Here is a 21,467-nt window from a genome sequence, read left to right as displayed (position 1 = left end):
CTCCCAAAATACTAAAATAACTCCCAGACTGTTAATATACCGCCCAAGTCAATCTGTGTGTCAAAGACTGAATAACTTTCCTGTGGAATAAAATAAATGAGTTGTGGTGAGCGAGCTCAGAGACCTTTTTATTTTTTATTTACATATCCTGAGAACAAACCGAACAATATGGACAAAATTTGAACTGACTTGCACTAACATCCTCCCGGCTTGTTATCATGTTAGCCATTAGCTTGTCAGCTAGAGTAGTTTACCAACTATCCCTGTGAGTAGTCACTATGTCACTGATACATCTCTGATGCGAGCGGACGTTGACTCTGAGACTACGTTTGTCACCGTTTCCTGTTTCTTCTCGTTCTTCTCTGCCACCGTGTATCAAGCAGAATACACAAAGAGGATGATGTAAATCAGCAGCATGTAAATCTGAAAATGATTACTGAAAAGCTGTATATTTCTTTCGTCATAGCCTGTTATGCTGCTGCAGGTAGTAAATGGGTTAATTTGGTTTTAAAGTATCCTGGAGTAGTGCATTTTAATACACTAAAAACCTTACACAATCATGTAAAGCAGAGGTTGGCATAACTCTACATGAACTCATTGCATAAGACAGCGGTGCACATTAAAGCAGTTTAATGGAAAGAACTGTAAGTGAAGTGAGTGGCTTTTTTTAGAAGATATTGCTGTCACTGCGCTCTCATAAACAAAACGCATGTCCAGTGACTGACAATTCATTTAACAGGACAAACATCATCCTCAATCATCCTAATGGGCCACACTGAGCTTAACAGAGATCCAAACCTAACCTTTTACCTAGTCCACTGTATACATGCAAACCTGGTTTGAAAAAAGCTTTCAAAAAAGTCGCATGAGGAGAAAGGTACCTCACTGGGGAATAAAGGGGAAGTCAGATAATCCCATTAGTGCCAAGTGGTGGGGAATTTAGATGTGGTCATCTGAAGGCAGCACAAAGGATATTTGAGTTACCCCATCATTAGTTTTCATATCTAACACCACCAGCTATGCACAATGCTGCCAAGTTCCCCCCTGAACAAGGGCACAAAACTTCCTGCATTCTCTACATTCGCTAAATACTAAAATTCAATATAGCACACAAAAGCTGGGATATGCATTCAGGCTTATATCTGTCCCTGTAGAAGTAATCCATTCAAATACCTATGCAGACAATAGGACTGTTAGACTAATTGATGCCATGCCCATAAATGAATGGAGGTATTAGTCTGACCCTCAGATGTTTCACGGGGGAAAAAAACCTGATCCTGCTTGCAACTTCTTCATTTTCTTACAATTACGAAGCCAAGTAATGAATGTTTTTACAATAATTAAATTCTGGTTGTTCCATTATTGCACAAACAGGAACAGCTTGGCAACTAAATGCAATTCTTCTCCAGGGAGGATATTTCCTAAGAAACTCATTTTAACACATCTGTGTGTGTGTGTGTGTGTGTGTGTGTGTGTGTGTGTGTGTGTGTGTGTGTGTGTGTGTCTTTGGGGGAAACGCACACTTACCACAATAAAAACAAAAAAGGGACATGCAAATTTTACACGGTAAGATCAGTTTACTTGTCGTGGTAGGTATGTGACAACAGTTGTATAATGTCCTTTGTGGCTTTTAAGCCAATTTTTAGATACCTTTGATGACATAATCAACCCTGAAGATAAACTTTACGGAAGTGCAACGCTCGCTGGAGTGCCCCCTTAAAATGTACTGTCATTAAACATATAGTGTATTTACGTGTGATGTGTTAAAAGGTGGTATTGATCCAAAGAAGACATAAATGCAAATGCACAATGCTAACATGGTGATGTCTGGCGGCTAATATTGGACAAATAAAAAATTTCACCCGATGATGGTGCTAAAGAAAAGACCAGGGCATGACCAGCGTTATTACAAATCATCCTGATGCGGCATGAATGTCTGTAACAAATTTCTTCCCAATCTATCCCACCTCATGGTGGCGCTAGAGGAAAAGTCATGATATTAGCAGCATGTCCGAAATTCAAAAGGCTCATTAGAAGACTGGTGCTGAAGTGTAACAGAAGAAATCTAGTTTCCTAAATGGCATCATTCCTGTACCGAGACAAGGCAGCAATAATTACAATCTTCAGCCTTGATTGACAACATTACTGTATGCCCGAGAAGTGGCTTCACATGGCAGCCATAATGGAAATGCCACAGAGGTTAAATGAGGCCTATTAGTGGGGTAACCTGCTTTAACCCCCTTCCGCCTGGTGCGGTTTCCCTCCCTCCTCTCGTTATCTCACGTGATATGATCTGCTCTCAGTGCAGCGGTTCACAGTTTAAACAATATGGAAGCGCCGCCGTGCTCTGCAGCAGCAGCAGCAGCAGCAGCAGCAGCAGCAGCAGCAGGCCTCCCCTCTCTCCTTCCTGCTTCATTAGCATGCTGCTCAGGGATCTGCCCATTCATAAAAGGCCTGTCGTGGAGTGGGCCAGGCGTCTTGAAGGGACAAAACCCTCTCCAAGGTCAGCATTCACAACCTTCGCAGGGAGGCACAATGGCGGAAATCCTATGTGAGCACTTCCGTTTGCGGCTCTCGTGCAACCTATATGGGCGAGCAACGCAACGGGAACAGTCTGCTGTTCTTTAAAGCACACGAGGCTCTGTGAGAGACTGGAGCACACACACACACACACACACACACACACACACACACACACACACACACACACAGAGTGTCGGCTAAAATGAATAATGAATAAAAGGCTAACAAATGCAGCAATTAAAATCACAGGATATTGATGCAGATGAGATAAACCACATTAAGACTCTAACGTAACTGACAGATTTGGGGATGAGACGGTCTGCGTATCTACGTCTTGTTGTCAAGTAGGAGGCACGGTGGGATGACTCAGGGAGCAAATCAAAGTGTGGTACCCATATGTGTATATGTCATAATCACTGCTGGTTGGACTGTTTTGTATACACGCAAAACAGAGGAACACTGAGCAGCGGAAACAAACTATAAACACAACAATGGCATGTCTGTACCTTTTAAGTCGGCTAATCTGTTAGCAATCGGTTGCTTATTAACACAACCAGCAGTTAGGAGTCATTTGGAGCCATGTTTCCGGCAACTTGGCAAATGTAATATAAGCTGCTAAATTCTCCACTATGTTAACTAGCTCATTGCTAACTTTGTCTGACAAAGGTTTTTATTATCAACAGCTGCCGGTTGCGCCTCATGGGAGCGCTGAGAGCGGACAGTAAAGTGTCGGGCCATAAAACCAAAATGATGAGCTGAAAGATACTAAAACGCTCTGTAAAGCTGATGGGAACTGCAGCGTGAGGGCAATTAGTCGTGGGTTTGTCACAACAAGCAACTCCTTTCACATTACACAAAGTTATCTGATCAGTTAATATAAAAAATATTGATTACAGCAGCTGAGCTTTGAGATGAATGCTAACGTTGCCGTGCTAACAATGCCAACACGCAGAGGTATAACGTTTACCATTTCACCATCTTAGTTTAGTTTAAACCAAAGAATTCAACGAGACGGCAGCACCAAAGTTGTCACAATTTATCCTGAGAGAGACATGTATGTGTGTACCAAATGTCACGACAATATCTAACTATCTATCTCTACAGCATCATATTGCATTAAATCACCTTGTCTTGAGTCAAACTGCAATATGGGTGAACAGGTATTGTATCACATTGGTAGCTGTATCTTTAATGTATTGGATTGTCGGCAACGCATCGAGATGAGGATCTCATCGGCCCCGGTGATCTGGTTCTTACTGCTCTGAAAGTGATTGAAGTTGTTACACATTGTCAACATTTTGCTGAGACTTTGTTGAAAGGACCAATTTGTTCTTCCAAGCGTTTTCCAAACCCCGAGAGGGAAAGCATTACTTCACGAGGCTCCATCTGTGTTTAGACTTAGTTTCAGGGCTCCACATCTGAGAACAGATATCCTTGCTGTTCCACATCATTTACTGCAAAATTGCACAACTGTCCATATTGTAGGTAGGGAGAGAAGAGAAGAAAAGAGTGCAAAATTTAACATTAACTAAAGCACACACAAACACAAACACACACACACTCACACACTCACACACTCGGGGCTTTTGGCAAACATGTTCAGATAGTAACATGATGTCTTCACTGAGCTCAGGCGCTGCCCTATTTTGGTCGGAGGAGCTGCCCACTATCAAATGAAGGACGAGTGAACGAGGAGAGCTCGTGCAAATCAATAGGGATCAACCTCTTGGTATTGCTGTCACCCGTCCCTCCGGCTCAAAAGGGAGCTCAGATCAATGCAGATGTGTGCGGTTGACAAGGATCTAAAGAGGGAGCACGCTGTGGACGCTGTCCTCCTTTTCCACTTGCACACAACACCGGCTAAGATTAGACATTCAATTGGACCTGGAGGGTGGGGGAGGAGACGGATTTGTGCACAGACTTGTCAGTGATTGTGTTTTGAAATGATTTTACACCATAGTAGTGGCAGTGAAAAGCAGTAGTGGCTGTAGGAGTAGGGGTCGCAGAGGGTCAAAGAGGTAGAAGAGATAATAGAAGTGTTAGTAGAATCAGATTCCACTATCAGTTCTAGAAATTCTTTGATTACTTTGCAGGTGATGAGATTTCCGTCTCTCAAACTCATAAATGAGTGAAATTACCGGGGCGCAGACACCTGTGCAGCCGATTCATTATACCTGACAAATGATTTTCAGCCTTTTGGAGAAAAATGACATAGCACATATTCCTGTCTCATACTGTGATCACGTCAGGTGGGAACTGGGCCGTTTTCTACTTGGACCAATCCAAAATCAAGAGCCCTCGATGGGAAACCCCGACAAACAACAGGTTCAGTGTTATTACCCCCCCAGGGCCGGATTAACCTTCTAATGGGGCCCTAGGGCAAAAATGAGCTACTATAGATCCCCCAGTCTCTCAAACTCTCTGTCCATTGTCTATGTATTAGTCTTGATTCATTTATTTACATATAAGCACACGATAAAGTGATAGAATAAAGGCTTTAAAATTAGATTATACCTTGAGGCCCGTATACAACGTGGAGTGCTTGACATCACTTTCGGTGTTTGGGAGATTGTGCTGAGCATTTTTCACAATTTTATGACATTTTATAGTCAGTCCAGTGTCCTGTCAGGGTAGAAATGAGAATCATTTCACTGGTTCCAGCTTCTTTAATGTGAATATTTGCTGGTATTCCTCATCTTTTATGATGAATATGTTCGGATTTTAGACTGTTGGCTGGGCCTGGCAATGGTGATGGTCATTTTTCAATATTTGCCGGCATTTTAAAACAAATTATTAATAATTTATAGAAAAGATAATGGGCAGATTTATCAGTATTGAAATGATTGTGAGTTGCAGCCCTAACAATAGCAAAACCCCATGTTTTAGGCTTTAATGGTGGGGTAAGCGATTCCAGTTATGCGATTCTAATTCACTTCAGTGAATGTCTGCACCCCGTCCACTAGCTTTTTTCCGCTGTGTGTGTGTCTCTAGTAAGAGGCGTTAACCATAGTTTCTCCTGGTGCTTGAAAGAGAAGGGAGAGACAAGGGAGTTTCTACTAAATCCTACATACTGGTCCTTCAAAGCAAGGTTGTTTTGATGCTAAAAAAAAAATACCTGTAGTCCACCTGCACTAAAATTATACATCTGTGTGCTCAAATATGCTCCATGTGAACTGGTGATGATCCTGTTGTTATACAGCAGCCTTTTGACATAAGCCTACATCAAATAAAAGCGTGGAGAGCCCAGGCTTTTGTTGGCTAACAGTTTTTGTGTTGCAGACATGCTTTTTGAGAAGCCAGGTCTGTTTTGTCTTCATTGTTTCCTGTGAAACTACTAGTGAGTCTGACATTTCAGTTCACACTCTGGATGTGGGGGGGAAAAAATGCTGCTTTCAAGTCAGCATTAGTGCGTCGGCCCAGGTTTAAATGTTTCGAGCCTGGCCCCGCTGTCAAGATGAATGGTGGGTTTTCACAGAGTCAGATGATGGAGAATCCCATTGTGAGGAACAGCACACCGGCCGTGTCCACTGTGTGATGTTTCACCTCAGGCTAGAGGAATCAAAGCACCACCTGCGGACCACAGAAGCCACTGCTGCACAACAAACGCTACTCTCCATGTCAAATATCCTCACTTGAAATGTCAGAGATCTTCCTCTGGCTGTGGATAACCAAACGCTCACTCTACCCGCCTCCACTGTTCCACTGCATGTTTAAATAACACAATAAAGCAGGGAGCTATTTGGTTAATGTTTTCACACACAGCGTATGCTATAATCTTGCCATATTTACATAGATTCCATATACATTTGTCTGAGCCGGCACACAACTTACACTGCCTGGCTTCCCCAAGGCAGGTAGCCATTAACTCAACAAGAGCTCCACATTATCATTTGAGTCACACTGCTCTTTCCGTAACGCTGCCGACCACATATACAGGCTGTCGCAAACCTATAATCATGAAGGTGAAAGAGAGGGGTCATTGTTAAAGAAATTAGCAGCTTGACTAAATGACTGTTTTCGCTCCTAGTGTCAAGAGGTGAGCCGGGAGGACGGGCGTAACAACTGGCCTTAGACTGGCAGGGGACAAAACATGAAATGGTGTGCGGGGCTTCGGTTCAGCAGAGGAATAGAAACACACGGAGGCTTGAGTGTCGAGGCATCTTCAGTTAACATCAATGGGATCCTCAAGACCAGGCATCGGCTTGGCTATTTATTTTAAAACAAAAGCGGCATTCAGTAGCAGCCACTGCCTATATTTGTCCTGTGTAGCAGGATTGTATAGCTGGCAACTGACCGACCTTGAAATAAGACTCTGAAGTGGCTTAGGTCAAGCTTCACCGATTCAATATGAGTAAGAGCCTTGGTATGCAAGTGTTTTGAGCCATCGGACACGGGATATAAAGCCACCAGCGTTGACGATTCAGGAGAAATAGCAGAACTAGGGTAGAATATTTATTCTATAAAATGTCAAGAAATTGTGAAAAAGTGTCCGTACAGGTTGCCAGAGCCCAAGCTGAAGTCTTCTGCAGGGATGTGACAAAATATACTCAAATCACAACTCGATACACATTTAAAAATCTACAAAAGATGAATCCTTTTTTACTTCTGAGGGAGGATATAAACTGTGTAAAACGATGCATATTTCCTCTTCTTTGTAAAAGGGAAACAGAAGCCTTTGCGCCTTGATACCACGATTGATATTACGATTAATTTTTCATCTCACTGATTTGAATCTTCACATATTCATATCATGATTAAACTGGCTCGTTGTATTGTGAGTCTCCACAAGAAATCCAAAGATGTTCAGTTTCCAATGATATATGACAGCAGCGAAAAATAGAGAATTTCTATTATTATTTGCTTGAAAATTGACTGAAATGTTTAATCGATTATCAAAAATCGCTGCTGTTTGTTTCTTTGTTGGTCAACTGATCGATTAACTGATTAATGGTTTCAGCTCTATCCAGAACAGAGGAATAATGTCAAACAACCAGCTATAACTAGGGAATGAATGAACCGAATCGTATGTCTCGCAGCTTATCAGTGCCTGTAATCAATGTTTTTCTGACAGCTACCCATTGCAAAACAATGACGTCAAAACTTGTGCGTCTACGCTGCTGGAAACTTGCAACAAGAAGGAGCCATGGAGGAGAAGAAGAAGAAAAGTGTGGCCTCATTTCACAATGAAACATAAACTACTACAATAACTATTATATCTACACTGTGTTCAGATAATAAAAACAGTTCAAACCTGAAAACCTGATATCTGAGGAGGCGTGCTTTTTTTGTCCTACACAGTAAATTGATCAGGAATCGATAAGAATCGGACGGATTCAGCAGAATCAGTCAAATCTTATCATAAAAACCTGTCATATAGGTCCCTCAGAGTGGCTGTGCAGCGAGGCTTTACACTGTGATATCAAAATCATCAGATATAAGACTGTAAAACCCGATTTCATGTTGGAGCGTGAGATAAATTAAAGTGCAGCCGTCTCTGTGTACACAGTGTGTGTGTGTGTGTGTGTGTGTGTGTGTGTGTGTGTTTTACATAAGTAAGAATGTGAGGTCTACAACCATATGAATGCTGGATTTATCTCGCCTAAAAAGCCTGTGTTGTCTCTACCGGGGGATTAAGACATCCAACAGCAAAGACAATATAAAAGAAACTGAATGAATCACTGTTTGATGAACACAAAAAAAAGGGGGGGATTCAGTTTGTGGTAAATTTAAGCTAGCCTTGCAAACTAGGCCCAGCTCTCATGCAGGGTCTATCCAAAATGCATTGGGTTTGTATAAGCAGGCAGATGGCCTTATTAGATTGGCGTTCTTCACGCCTATCATGCTTGTGTCTCTGCCACTGGTTGGCTGAATGGAGGCCATCTGGGATTGGCCAGGGCTTCTGTGAATGGAGCCGGCGGAGCGTCATTCAGCACCGCGGACAGCTCCGCGCCGCCGTGCAGCTGTCCGCGGTGCTGAAGCGGCGGCTCTCACCGGGCTCCCTCCGCGTTTTCCCGGACACCCCCTCTCACTTTAAAGCTGGTCAACAGTGCATGGCAATTAAAACAGCGAGCTCGGGGCCTTGCCGAGACGAGGCCTGTACTGTGCGGGCCTGGTAACGCAAACACAAGTCGAAAAGAGAGAGGGAGAGGGGGAGAGGTGGGGGAGGAAAAAAAAAACCTTCCGCCACATTAGGCAGGGAAACTACCTCTTGACTTTAATGAAACGCTCTCGATATGGAGTGGGCGGCCATGATGAACACCTGGCGGACTGCGACAACACACACAGGACACACAGGCTCCCAGAGTTGTTTGCATATGCCCGGCAGCCTCCTTCCTGCTCATTAAATTGTTATAAACGCCTGGCTATAAAAGCTAGGGCCGGTCTAATAACCCTATCTAGGTTATCGATGGCTGATTGGGTGGATTATGAGCTGAGGAGGCGCCGGGGTGGTCTTCAATGTCAAAGAACAGAGCGTGGGGGGGGTGGGAGGGGGGAGGAGAGAGAGAGAGAGAGAGAGAGAGAGCTGGCTGGAAGAAAAAAACCCTCCACTAGCAGGGCCTCCATCTGCACATTAGCATGGGGCCTAAAACACAATGAGGAGATGAATGAACATGAGGCCCGGAGCCGGGAGTCTCCTTGAATCTGTCATCCGTCTCCATGGCGACAGGAGGAGGAGGAGGAGGAGGAGGAGGACCAAAACTGGCATCTATCCGGGCCCAAATCAACAGATGGCCACCACATCAACCACTACACCACCCTCCTCCCCTCCTCAAAACACCCCCCCACACACACACACACACACACACACACACACACACACACACACACACACCCCAACCTTTCCCATCCTACCTTGCACTGCTCCATGCACGTCCTCACTGAATATGCCCCCGGCTCGTATTTCTGAGTCAGGAGCTCAAAGTCCTCGTATTTCTCCTGGGCGTGCTGGTCGTAGCGCTGGTACGCCTGGACGCACAGACTGCATCTGGTGGTGTCCCCGTCGCCGAGCACGTCGAGGCTGCAGTTCAAATTGTCCGGACTCGTCGACCCGTAAAACAAATCCAGCAGAGAGTAGGAGTTACAAAAGGAGAGGTACAAATCGCTCATATTTACAGCCCGCGTCCCCTCTTGGTCGGAAAGGCCCCCGCACAAATGGTCGGCATCTGCGAAAGCGAAGCAGTCTTTAGATAAACTATCCTGGTGGCAAGTTTCAAGCCGCCACAAATGTTTGGTAGAGTTTCCTATAAAAATAGCATCTGGGTTTCCTCTGAGGCTGCTGTGTGCTGAGTGGGTCTGGGGGGAGAGGAGTTGGGAGGATGCGAACTTGACCCGGGTCCGGGCCAGTTTGGCCTCGGCGCAGAACCACAGGTGATCAGAGAGGAGGATGGTTAAGAACAAGAGGGATGCCAAGGACAGTCGCCATCTCTGCGCCCTCTCTGAGTCGGTGAATGGCTTTTGGTTGTCGCGGGGGGGCTCTAGCCAGATTTGGAAGCCGTCGTCATCTTCTTGCTGCCAACACGTCCCAGCACCCCTGGTCATATTTTGGGAACCGGCCGACTCCACCGTGGGGGCTCCTCTGCCGCAACAGTCATTGACGTTGGGGGTCCGCTTCGCGTTTTCCTCCCCTCAAGTCGTCAGGTGGTGGGTTGTCCCGGCTCTGCCTTTGCGTTCAGCGGTAATTCCCATTAAAATGAGCGTGGGCCGGACGGCAAATCAGACGCTGGCGACCACGGGCCGCATCCTCCATGGCTGACCGGTGAAGCCGCTGTCCTCCCCGTCCGCCCTGAGCTCCGCGCCGCGCCGCTCCGCTCCTCTGCGTAGCCTCGACTCCCGTTTTTAGAAACACTCACCGACGCGTTTACGTTTCCCCCGGCCTCGGTCGTGCAGGGACAAGGGCGCTATCCTCTTCCAACATGGCGAAGCTGTCTGCCTTTGTGTCGGCGTTTGGGCCTACAGCCTGTAACAGACCTCTTTTTTTTATTTTTCAAGCCCTCGCCGTCTTCATCTCGCTGCCGTTGTCAAGTTGCCGCCATGTTCGCCAAGAGACGGTGTGTGTGTTTGAAGGGAGCTCGCGTCAAGTCAGCGGCGATGACCGGCGAGCGCTTCCGGTTGTAACATTCAAAATAAAGGTCGCTTGCGTTGCTTCGTGCCAGAGATTATTTACACATTCCCAATTCTTTAGCTTTTAATCTGAAGCAGCTACTTGTGACCTTTTATCACAGTTTATGAGCACTGTAGATTGTTTCAGTTTAAAGTGAAACTATTATTATTTTACAGGGTAAAAAGTTTTATCTCGGCGGGTCAGATTTGTTTCCTTTTCATATGTCCTGACCCCTAGATAAGCAATCACTGGTCTAAGCTTTATGAGGATCCAGCTTATGTTAGCTGTTTAAAATACATTTAAGCGTTTATTTAAAAACATAACAAATAATTGGCTCCTTCAGGTGCTATTGTCATTCTCACTTTTTTTTAAATGTTAGACAGATTTTACAGATGTGCACTGTTCGGCTCAGTAAAGTAAAGCAGGGGGAAATAATTATGTTTACAACATCTGAAGCACAATAAAAATTTTAAATTTGCACAAACTGCCTGTTATGAGATACATATTTTGTTTTATTTTGAAGGTCGAATCGCACAACTTCCGGTACTGTGTTATCTAATCTCGCTACCTTGACAAAACATCTCCATCTCTGACGTTATGCGCGCGCACCGCAGTCACCGCATCCCTCGGTACGAAGGTGCGTCGAGTCCGCTGAAATATCACCAGACATCTCCTCACTCTGACTTCAAAATTAAACACACTGATTCCAGTCTCCTAAATAAACACACAATATCAGCCACTCAGGTCGACAGAACAAAAGGTAAAGAACAACTAGAACCACTAAAAGTAAAAGCACGCAGCTGTTCAGAAGATACTGGACAATAAAACGTGCTGACTGGGATGAGGGGAGTTTGTTATAGGTGTTTTATTTTGAAAATATCCACTAGCAGACTTCTTACAGTCTTTATTGCAGCTGGCTTTACCCTGGCTCAGTCAGACAGGTTGGTACTCACCTGGTTTCAGCCTCAGGCAGGATGCTCTTCTCAAGAAAGGAGCCTGTCTCCACTTTAAAGGACAATACCGATGCTTTTGCACGTTTAAGCCCATTTAAAATCCAGTGTCGAGTCTTTAAAAGCACAGGTTGCTGTCCTCTTTCTGCCATCACAGTGTTTCTCCTGACGACCACTTGTTCTCACTGGAGTCTGTAAACATTGTGAAAACCCAACCCGCTGAGACTTTACACTGCAGATAGGTAATCCATCACAGCGAACAACCTGTTTTTATATTAAGTTGTGCTATTGTTGCCCGGTAAATGCAGTGCAGATGGTTAAATCAATGAGCGCTTCCAACTCCATTACCACTCCGAGACGAGTTTGACAACAATTAAAGCAGACGTGATGTTTATTGAGATGGATTACCTCAGTCAAAGCAAGTCTCTGCAAGTAAATCTCAGAACAGTAAATGAAATGGTTGAACATCAGCGGCTGCCTGGAAGGAGGAAGGACAAGGTTTAAGAGTCCGACACGTTACAGCATGATGTTTAAATCCTGCACTAATGTCATACAAAGAGAAAAGTACTGACCTTTAATTAAATGTGTTTTCTTAACTTTAAGCTGTATTCTTTTTCTAATGAGGGCAAATAATAATCTACTTCACAGCAGCTTTAAAACACTGGTTCCCAACATAGGGGTCGGGACCCAAGATGAGTCTGAGGGATAAAACAGATAAAACTTTCTGCATTTATACTCTCTCGTTTTTTCTTATTTATTTATTTTTACTATTTTCCTGAATTACAGGACGATTTGACCTCTTCAGGCCTGTTTAGTTCAACTGCCTCCAACCGACGACGAGGGGTTGTTTCGTTTTAAAGGGAATACTTTGCCATTTTGGGGAAACTTATTTGTTTTATTCCCCAGAAATAGATGAGATGATTGATACCGCTCTCGAGCTTAAGACAGTTAGCTTGGCTCTGTCTGAAGGTAACACAACAAACACCTCGAAATCTTACTAATGCTGCATCTTATTTGTTCAATCTGCACCTGCCCGCGCAGCCAGTTATCACCAGTGGCTCCAGTCCTCCGCGGTGGAAAAGAGGGCTGGGAAAAAAACAATCTATTTCTCTCTTAAATATGTTTTGCCTTGAAGCAAATGGGAGCCTTTTTGAAAACGTGCTAGACACTTTAATTCACAGTTGGGTGAAGATGTGATGGAGAAAACAGACTTTTATCGACCACTGTGGTCAAATACATATAAATATTTATGAACTTTATGAACACATATTTACAAGGCACAAAAAAGGAGCTCAATTCTTTGTTGTTGTTGATTGAATTCCCTTCATTTGAGGGTGGGCCGGCGCTAATTGCTGCAGACAAACCTCCCCTGCAGCCACGAGCCTCTGTTTGGTCTCTACAGGAGCTGATTTATTTCAGCTGAGTGCATGCAGCCGCTGCTTGTCTAGGGGTCGTTTCCAAACCATTTGTTTCTTGCTCTTGTCCAGCGCGCTCGCCGGTTCCATCTCTCCAACAGCCACCGCCAGGCCTAATTAGAGCATTTATCCCATTAGGACACAGTATTACTGCAAAGCTAGCTTTCAGCGGCTGCTCGGATCCTTTAGCACTGATAATCTGTTCCTGCGCGTCCTTTCAGAGTACAGGCAGTTGGACCTTTTCATGAACAACGGACGTGCTGCAGGGATAAAATGCATCACATGCACAAAGCCACACTGGAATAAGCACTAGTTGAGTACCTCTAATTAAAGCCTGTCAGTCAAACACTCACTCTGCATCACCTGGAAATAGTTCAGAGTGGGCGAGGGGTTACAGAATGCTTACTGAGGCCCTGTAATGTTTTATTTTAGTAATAATTAAAATCATTTTCATGCTTTTGTGTTGATTCCGAGAGATCTCTTGCCTTAGCTAAAACAGCGGCTAACTGCCGAGCTAAAACTTCAATGACTTTGAACAGTGGCGTGAAAATCCGAACCCTACAGGGAACACTACAACATGTCAATAAGAGCCATTATTCCCAGTATATGATTAGGAACAGGTGCCTCATCACTTTCACTTTGACAATGTATTCATGCGGCATTTACGCACAACAATGCCCAGGACACCACAGGCAGCTACCCGCACCCCAGAGGCGACGGTAGTGAAGGTTATAACATATCAATAAATCCCTAGGCACATTGGTGACATTTTTGAAGACAGGAAAACATGAAGACATCTTTGTTGGAGGGCCTTGAGCTGAACCGGTTTTAACGTACCCCCGTGGTGTCCCTCAGTCTCTCTCTGCCAGCTGACTGCACGCTGAAGAGCCGAGGCAAAGGCCATCCCTTCACGCAGACGCCCCATTTCAGTTAATTACCAATTTTTAAAGCAGTTATATTATATTTATTAAGAGTTGTATTTAATGTGTAGGTAAACAGACATAAAAAGCACAATGGCACAGAGGAGGGCTAACTGCTTAGCACAATAATCCACATTTTTTGTATCAAAAAAAGCCTCATATTCCCCCAAAAATTCTAGCAGTTTTTAAGATTAAACCCTTCAGTTTTGGTCAAGTCGAAACCTTCTTTTCCTTTCCGTAAAATATATTGATAACAGCACAGCTAAAAATGTGAGAAGAGATAAATTAGCTTCCACATTTGAATACTTCATAATGCAATTCTCACTTTCAAAACTAAAAAACCAATCATTGTCTTCCTGAGTTTCACAGCAGCCTATCAATTTAAAACTAATATACAAAATAACAAGCAGCCTTAATCCCTCATTAAGAAGATAAAAATAAAACTCATAAGGTTTTGCATGAAACCCTTGAGACGTAACATCCCTAAATTTAAATCACATTGCTTTCCTCGACCCGTAATGCTTATTTTGACTGTCTGGGATCTTCATTTTTTTACTTTTATTAAATAGTTTATTCCCAATTTTATTAAGAATTAATTAAAATGCAAGCTAAAAGAGAGTTTTCTTCTCCAGTGTCAACTCAACTACTGTACACATCACTCCTCAAACTAAGTAGTCAGCGTCATTCATCAGATACCCTTCTTTGATTGAATCCGTCACCCACGAGTCTCTTACGATCTTAAACTTCTTCCTAAAGCGGCGCCTCAGAGTCCTCAGATCCAGGAGTCTCGTTTCTTCTGCGATAACGACATGAGAGACCCCCTCCTCTAACTTCTGCACCACCGTCCCTCCATGGTAGCGAAACTCCAGCGCCCTGATGTCCAAACAGGTGGCAGGTATGGTGGTTTTTGGGTCTCCTATCTCGGCGTAGCTGTCCATGTAAACCGTGAAGGGTCTGAACAAGCTGGTGGGAAGGTCCTCCCAGCCGTAACGCTGCTCCACCTGGCAGACGTTCACGGCCGCGGACGCATCCGAGCTGCCGATCCGGCCGAACACCTCCCGCAGCTGCTGCTCGTCGGTGTCCACAAAGTAGCTGTCGCCGTAGCCGTCGTACTCTTTGGCAAAGTGCTCTCTGGTGGAGGGCGTCATGTGGATCATGTGACGCGGTTGCCACGGGACCACCTCTTTCTGGCTCAGGCACTCCAGCAGCCAGGCGGCCCACACCACGTCATGCTGGTCAGAGGAAATCAGGTTCTTCACGCGTATGTTCTCCACGCCGACGATCACGCAGTAGGTGTCCCGTCCTGGGTTCTGAACCACGATACCGCCACACCTAATGAGAAGATGACATCAGTGGTCGGTTATTTGTGACAGGATACTTTAAAGCGTTTTTAACATAATCTTCCTCTTATAATTAAAACATTTGACTCGTATTCATTCGTTATTTGTCGGACTCTGCAGTTCCTCTCAGTTCTACTGAGCGTTTTAGTGTCTTTCAGCTCGTTGTTTTGGTTTCCGGCACCCAACAGCAGACAAACAAAGTTCACAACTAGCTGGTGAACATAGTGGAGCATTTAGCAGCTAAAGAGCCAGATATCAGGAGTTGGTGGAGACCAAAACAGAGCTACAAGGAGAGTGAATATTGGTCTTACATTGATCAGGTGGACACAAACATGACTGAAAATGACAGCTAATGTTGCTCTATGTCTGCTGTATGTGTAAATAAGCAAGTGTTTGCATTCATGTTAGCCAAATAAACCTAAAAAGGTAACAATATGTCAGTGCTGCTTGTTCCCACTGCTCCCAAATGGCCAATCATCCTCATTATATATATATATATATATATATATATATATATATATATATATATATATATATGAACAATTACTGTCTTAAATGCAACACAAAAGGATTTTTTATAGATGTCGTGTTACCTGGCCACGCCCTTTTCCAGTTCAGCCTTGGAGTGATCCTCCGTGCCATTCAGGATACAGAACTCCACATCCTCAAACATATCCGTCTCCTTGGTAACCCCAGAGAGGTCCTGAGGCTTAAAGTGGTCGACAATCCCGACCACCTTCTTGGGTTTGGCTGGCTGCTTGCGTTTCTTCTTTTGCGGTTCGTCATCATCGATGCGAACGTGTCGCGAGGCGAGTTTCCCAGACGCCTTACTGCGGAACTGATCCAGCTCGGCCAGAGTCATGCACTGGTGCCACTCCTTGTCGTCACGGATCTTCTCGATCCTGGGGAAGCGCAGGGTGCAGTTGGTCTTATACATGTCGCTCCCCACTATTTCGGCCGCCTTGACCTGGATGATGACGGAGTTGCAGGGTTCGATGTAGACTTCTGGTTTCTCGGTTCCACACAAGATGGATGCTGGCGGGTCATTTTTCCGATAGACTTTCCAGTGCTTGGCCAGCTTCAAACCGAGTTCGTACAACTCCTTCATGGTGTAGCCGGAGCCGATGCGGCAGAGTGTGTGGAAAACTGAGGGTTTCTCGCCAGGCTTTGGAGCCTCGGCAACAGCACATAAGAAATGGGACATCATACCACCTCGTCTCCCTTTCCCCCAGTAGCCACCAACAATCAGCAGGTCGAGCTCATCCATCAAGCCATCCACATATTCTGGCTTTATTTTCAGCCATCCTTCTCCTCGCTTGTCAGGTTTGTAGATGGATGAAGGATCCTTCACCATGATCCCCTCTTCTCTGCTGTCGATAGCGTCATTGAGGGCGTTCACCACCTCCTGCATGGTTCGGGCATCAGTCTTTGGCACCAGGTGAATCCTTCCCTTAACCGGAGTTAAAACTGTCTGAAGGGTCTCGTAGCGTTTCTCCAGCGTTGTCTTTCCGAGCTTCTGGTCGTTGACTAACAAAACGTCAAACACGCAGAAGCACGTCTGTAACTCAGAGTCGTCCATGAGTCTCTTGATGTCGAATTTGCTCCCCTTCTGCATGAAGGTCTCTGTGGTTGGGTTGTACGCCATCATCTCACCGTCCAGGATGCAGTTTACGACGTGGCTATTGAAAACGTTGTGGATGTAAGGCGTCAGTGAGCCCTCCAGTGGGGATGCTCCAAACTGCTGCGTGTATTCGAAGGCATTTCGGCTAAAGTACTTGTACACGTCCCCGTCTTTGTGCAGCTGTATACGCTCGCCATCCAGCTTGGTCTGGATGTAAAAAGGGCTGTTTCCCATCTGTTTCTCCACACCGCGGATGTTGGCCACGGCTGCCAGCATAGGCTTGAAAGCAGAGAACAGTCCGATAGAGACGTCGCTTAAAGACACGGAGGGATCGTGGAGCTGCTGGCACACCTTGTTTAAGTCCGTGTTGACATTGTAGAGGTCATTAGCATCTGGGTGGAAGACTTGGAGAACAGTTTCTTTGCTGATCCCAAGCTTCATGTCCTTCAGAATCATCCTGATGAGCCATTTCTGCTCGAGAGCCGAGCTCTGGGTGATGAGGTGCAGCAGACTCTTTCTCACGAGGTCCTTCTGCTTGCTTCCGTTGTTGATGGCCACAGAGTCCAGAAAGTCATTGACTTCTTTGATGCTGAGGTTTCCCTGACTAGTGCACCGTTTCTTCAGCACAAAGTACGCCATGCCGGCAAAGTCTCCGGCTTCTCCTTGGGATGTAGTCGGAGCGCGGTAGTTCAGCAGTTTATTGGCTTCTGGGCCATTCTTTGGGAGGCCCAATACGTCGATGTAGAGTTTAGCCAGCATGCTCTCTTTGATGCCATACGCCATACGCTCTCGTTCGAAGGGGGGGACTATGAGGCGCATAGCTTGGTAGAAAGAGTCTGTTGTTTTGGGGTTGTCTTTGTGGAGGGCAGAGTGAAACTTTCTCCATGAACCAATGAAATCCCCAAGAATCTTGGATTTATCTGGACGGAGTTTAGACTTCTGGATTTTCTCTAAAGTGGTACACAGGTGAAGGAAGGGAACCTGAGCAGCAACAGAGGGCTGACCTGCCGCAGCGCTTTTGGAAGTTCCCTCCATGATGAAATCTGTAGCACCCAGCAAAGGTAAAGAACAGCCGAGTAGATCAATGATGCCCTTTAGAAATAGTTCACATGTGATTTGGGATATGTTTTGAATGAAAAAGCTCAGTTTTAAGATTTAAATATCTGCATTAAGTGTTAACACATCTTTATTATTGGTGTTTTAAATTTCCACAATAAAATAAATTAATTAATTGATAGTTGTAGCCCTACAAGCATGTCAATTACAGGCTACGACTGATAATATAATCAGATTATCAATGAGTGATTTGCACTGGTCAAATAATTTTCTCTCTGGCAGATGAAATTAGTCGGAACAGAGGAACATTTTGCATTTGCACCATGAGACAGGTGCACGGGAGTCGAACTTGTGATAACACATTTATTTGTAACGTTTCGGTGCCAGGCCTTCATCAGGCGAAATGGTTTGTGACATTGAGAAGTCATATTAAATAAAGACTGGCTGTAAATCTGCAGCACATCACAGTCCCCACATGTAATAGGAAGGAAGCCATAAATATGTTTTGCAACATTTTCTGATGCAATTAGTCTGAAAAATAAAATAATATGATTTTTGTTTTCGTCAGACAAATGACCCATCTTAAATGTGGTTGATAGATTATAATGCAAACATAACATGGAGATTTGTTAACATGTAGAGAGAGGCAGAATGTGCCCCATGTAGTATGTATATGACCTCAATAGTTTGCTTACAGCTCTTTTGTGCCGCTGCACCTTTTCTAAAGAAGGCTATAAAATATATCTACTCATCCCATTTATAAGACAATACAAAGCTGAAAGCAGTGATTAAGAAAGAAATCGAACAACCATAGTACGTTTTTAGTGTTTTAATGTGCATATTACCCATTTAAAATGGCCTTTCTTTCTAATAAATGTACCCCTGAGATGCAGATTACTGATCCTGACATGTTCTGACATGTCTGAAAACAACAAGGGCGGTTTTAATCTGAACAGCAGACTTAAACAAACTATATCTGTATATAATATTTAAAATTCACATGAAGTAAACACTCTTTTACCGATTATTAGCCACTAATTATAGGTTTAAAGTATTTACTAACATTTATAGCTGTCTAACAGAAAACTACTGCCGACTGAGTTCATTTTCAAAATAAGAGTTTCTGTGGTCACATGACGACTGTGTTGTACAGATATGTCTGTCCACATAAGTTACGGCGAACAAGGCAATGTTTAAGTGTGTTTTTGTGTTCTTAATCTTATATTCTGTCCACACAACAAAAAGTGAATGAATTAAGCGTTTAATGTTTGTCGCGCTTTCATTTTGAAAACAGACCTCCGAGGCCGGAAGTGTTATTCTCCAGGAACAATAAATAAAGATATATATAAATTTGAGTTGAGGGTTAACTTACCTTTCTCTTTTTATTCTGTCAGACTCCTCACAGTGAGCTACATTTTGAACACTTCCTCCTCCCTCCTGGAGGAACCTCCACGGAAAACCTTCCCCTGGAAACAAGAGCGGAACCTTTGTTCCCTTACAGTGTTTTCGGACACAATTTGTGTTTCAACCTTTAATATTAATTAAGCTCAAGTTTCACACTTGAAATTGACACTTTTTGTATATTTTAAACGTCTTATTTGGACATTTAAAATTCTGCTCAAAGTACATGTTGTCTTATAAATATTGTGCTGATGTTTTTAATTAAAAGCAGCAAGAAGGAAAGTGTTTCTGATTTAATGTCACATTAAAACAAACATTTTAAAAAGCGTGCACATTCCCTGTAGACATAATATTGTTGCTCTTCTGTCCACCAGCAGAGGGCGACACTGAGGCGCTGCAGTCAGTGAGGTCGTTCACCATCAGTGTGACAGTAGTAATGGTAGTAAAAGACAGGAATGCGTACTTGTTGACCATAAGAGGGCGTTTCTCTTCACTCCAATGATTATGTTAGGCCCATTTGGATCAGACGTAGAATTATCTTAACTTAAAATCTGACTCAGTCATTAAAGCAGTGGCGGTGACTTGACAATAAATATGACAGTCATTTTGTATTGGAGGATAAGCCAGATAAGGGCCTGGGATCATTTATAACAAACAAATACTGTATAATTAAGCCATTAAAATCATCTTATATAACCCTTCTAGGGAGTAAATAGTCCTGGTTTTGGGTCTCGGCCCTCTGAGTGGAGTTTCCACGGTCTCCCGATCTTCACACGGGTCTCCTCCAAGTGCAAACTGTGAAAACAACAAGTGGCATTTGGGAACGAGAAGGTGTGACTCCTTCCGTACGGCGAAATCAAAATCAGCCGAGACTCAGCAGAAAAAGAAAAGATGTGTCAGGAGACAGAGGAGAACATTTTGGACAAGTGTTAATGACTCTTTCAGCGTCGCTCTCAGCTGCCAGTAAAGGGTTTGGACATTTTTCTGGCACCTTGATGCCTCTAATAACACTTTAATTGGTTTCATGCGTTAACAAAGGACAAAAGGTTGTTATATGTACCTAAATACTGACATATTTGACCTGAATGTAATGTTTTAGTCTGCTGACATGTAAAGATTCGGTCATTTAAGGTTGCACAAGCGTATTTGTTTCCTGCGCATGTTTGGATAACAGCTTCACGCCTTTTAACCTTGCGCTCTGTTTCCATTACAAACTTGTTTTGACACTCACATCAGTAGGTGTTTGCTGGGGTAATTCCAAGTACACGCTGTTACTTGTAAAGTGATGCCAAATCATTCCAGTGATGTTTTGTTCCCGATCGAAAGTATCTGAGGCTTGTACCGACGTAGATTCCACAAATACTGACACTCAAAAGGGATTTATCTGACTGGTTGAGTTATTGCGTGTAGTTTAATCATTTATTTGCAGCTTCAGTGTCTTTGAGAGAGAATCTCTTCCAGGCCTGAGGTGCTGCTCAGTCAGTGACTCTGACCTTTGACCTGTGTGTGTGTGGGAGTAGAGATTTCCCTACAGGGATCAATAAAGCATGTCACTGATTATTTATTTGACTGCTACAATGGAGAAAGCACACATAAAAGATACAAAAAACAAAAAACAACAGCTTCGAGACAGGAAGATATCAAGAACACGACTGCATTTAGTTTTTTTAATGCTTTTTATAAGAACTGTAACTCTAAATAAACAGATAATGAACGACAAATATAGATATAAAACACAGTTTTAATAATATAGGTCTTCATAGGAAAAGTTATACTTGAAAAATACTGTGTATTAATTAATAAGCGCTTTAAAATGACTTTAAACTTGCATACAACTATATTATAGTGTGTCATAAACCCTGAGTTTGGTATCAAATATTGCCAAAGTAAACACAATTTGTTGGCATGTATCAATCCTTTCTTTAAAAAACAAAGTGAAATCACAGGGTCGCATTTGATCTAGAATTTGTTTGTTGTTTCCCTCAGTGAATATTATTTTTTGATAAAAGTGATGCCTTTGTAAGAATAGAAGTCCAGTCTAGAGTGAAAAATAAAATAGACTCCTCACTTATCAGCAACACAGTTCTGCTGTTGTTCATTGCTTTCTGTCGCCATCAGGGGGCGATGTGTGTCTGTGCAG

At 43.7% G+C, this 21,467-nt stretch overlaps 2 protein-coding genes across 3 annotated transcripts in view; both read right to left on the bottom strand.

The window, feature by feature from the left end:
• nalf1a (NALCN channel auxiliary factor 1a) overlaps nucleotides 1-10,599 on the bottom strand; it is a 35,485-nt gene extending 24,886 nt beyond the window's left edge. The window contains exon 1 of the mRNA XM_051428031.1: nucleotides 9,376-10,599. Within this exon, the coding sequence (XP_051283991.1) occupies nucleotides 9,376-10,062 (687 nt within the window). The 5' untranslated portion in view covers nucleotides 10,063-10,599. The remainder of the gene's footprint in view (nucleotides 1-9,375) is intronic.
• A 3,331-nt stretch (nucleotides 10,600-13,930) lies between these two features.
• Nucleotides 13,931-19,392, bottom strand: lig4 (ligase IV, DNA, ATP-dependent). 2 transcript variants are annotated; one of them, XM_051427986.1, is made up of 3 exons: nucleotides 19,299-19,392; nucleotides 15,843-17,962; nucleotides 13,931-15,241 (listed from the first exon to the last, which is right to left on the bottom strand). In XM_051427986.1, exons 2-3 carry the CDS (start codon nucleotides 17,903-17,905, stop codon nucleotides 14,572-14,574), a joined length of 2,733 nt encoding a protein of 910 aa, XP_051283946.1. In that variant the 5' UTR covers nucleotides 17,906-17,962; nucleotides 19,299-19,392; the 3' UTR covers nucleotides 13,931-14,571. The 2 variants fall into 2 exon arrangements, with proteins under 2 accessions (XP_051283946.1, XP_051283947.1); XM_051427987.1 differs by having other exon boundaries at nucleotides 15,843-17,913.
• Between the last annotated feature and the right edge of the window lie 2,075 nt (nucleotides 19,393-21,467).

Source organism: Dicentrarchus labrax, unplaced genomic scaffold (genome assembly GCF_905237075.1).
Source record: "Dicentrarchus labrax unplaced genomic scaffold, dlabrax2021, whole genome shotgun sequence".
NCBI lineage: Eukaryota > Metazoa > Chordata > Actinopteri > Moronidae > Dicentrarchus > Dicentrarchus labrax.
Note: the sequence above shows the minus strand (reverse complement) of the source record. Positions and strands in the feature narration are given on the sequence as shown.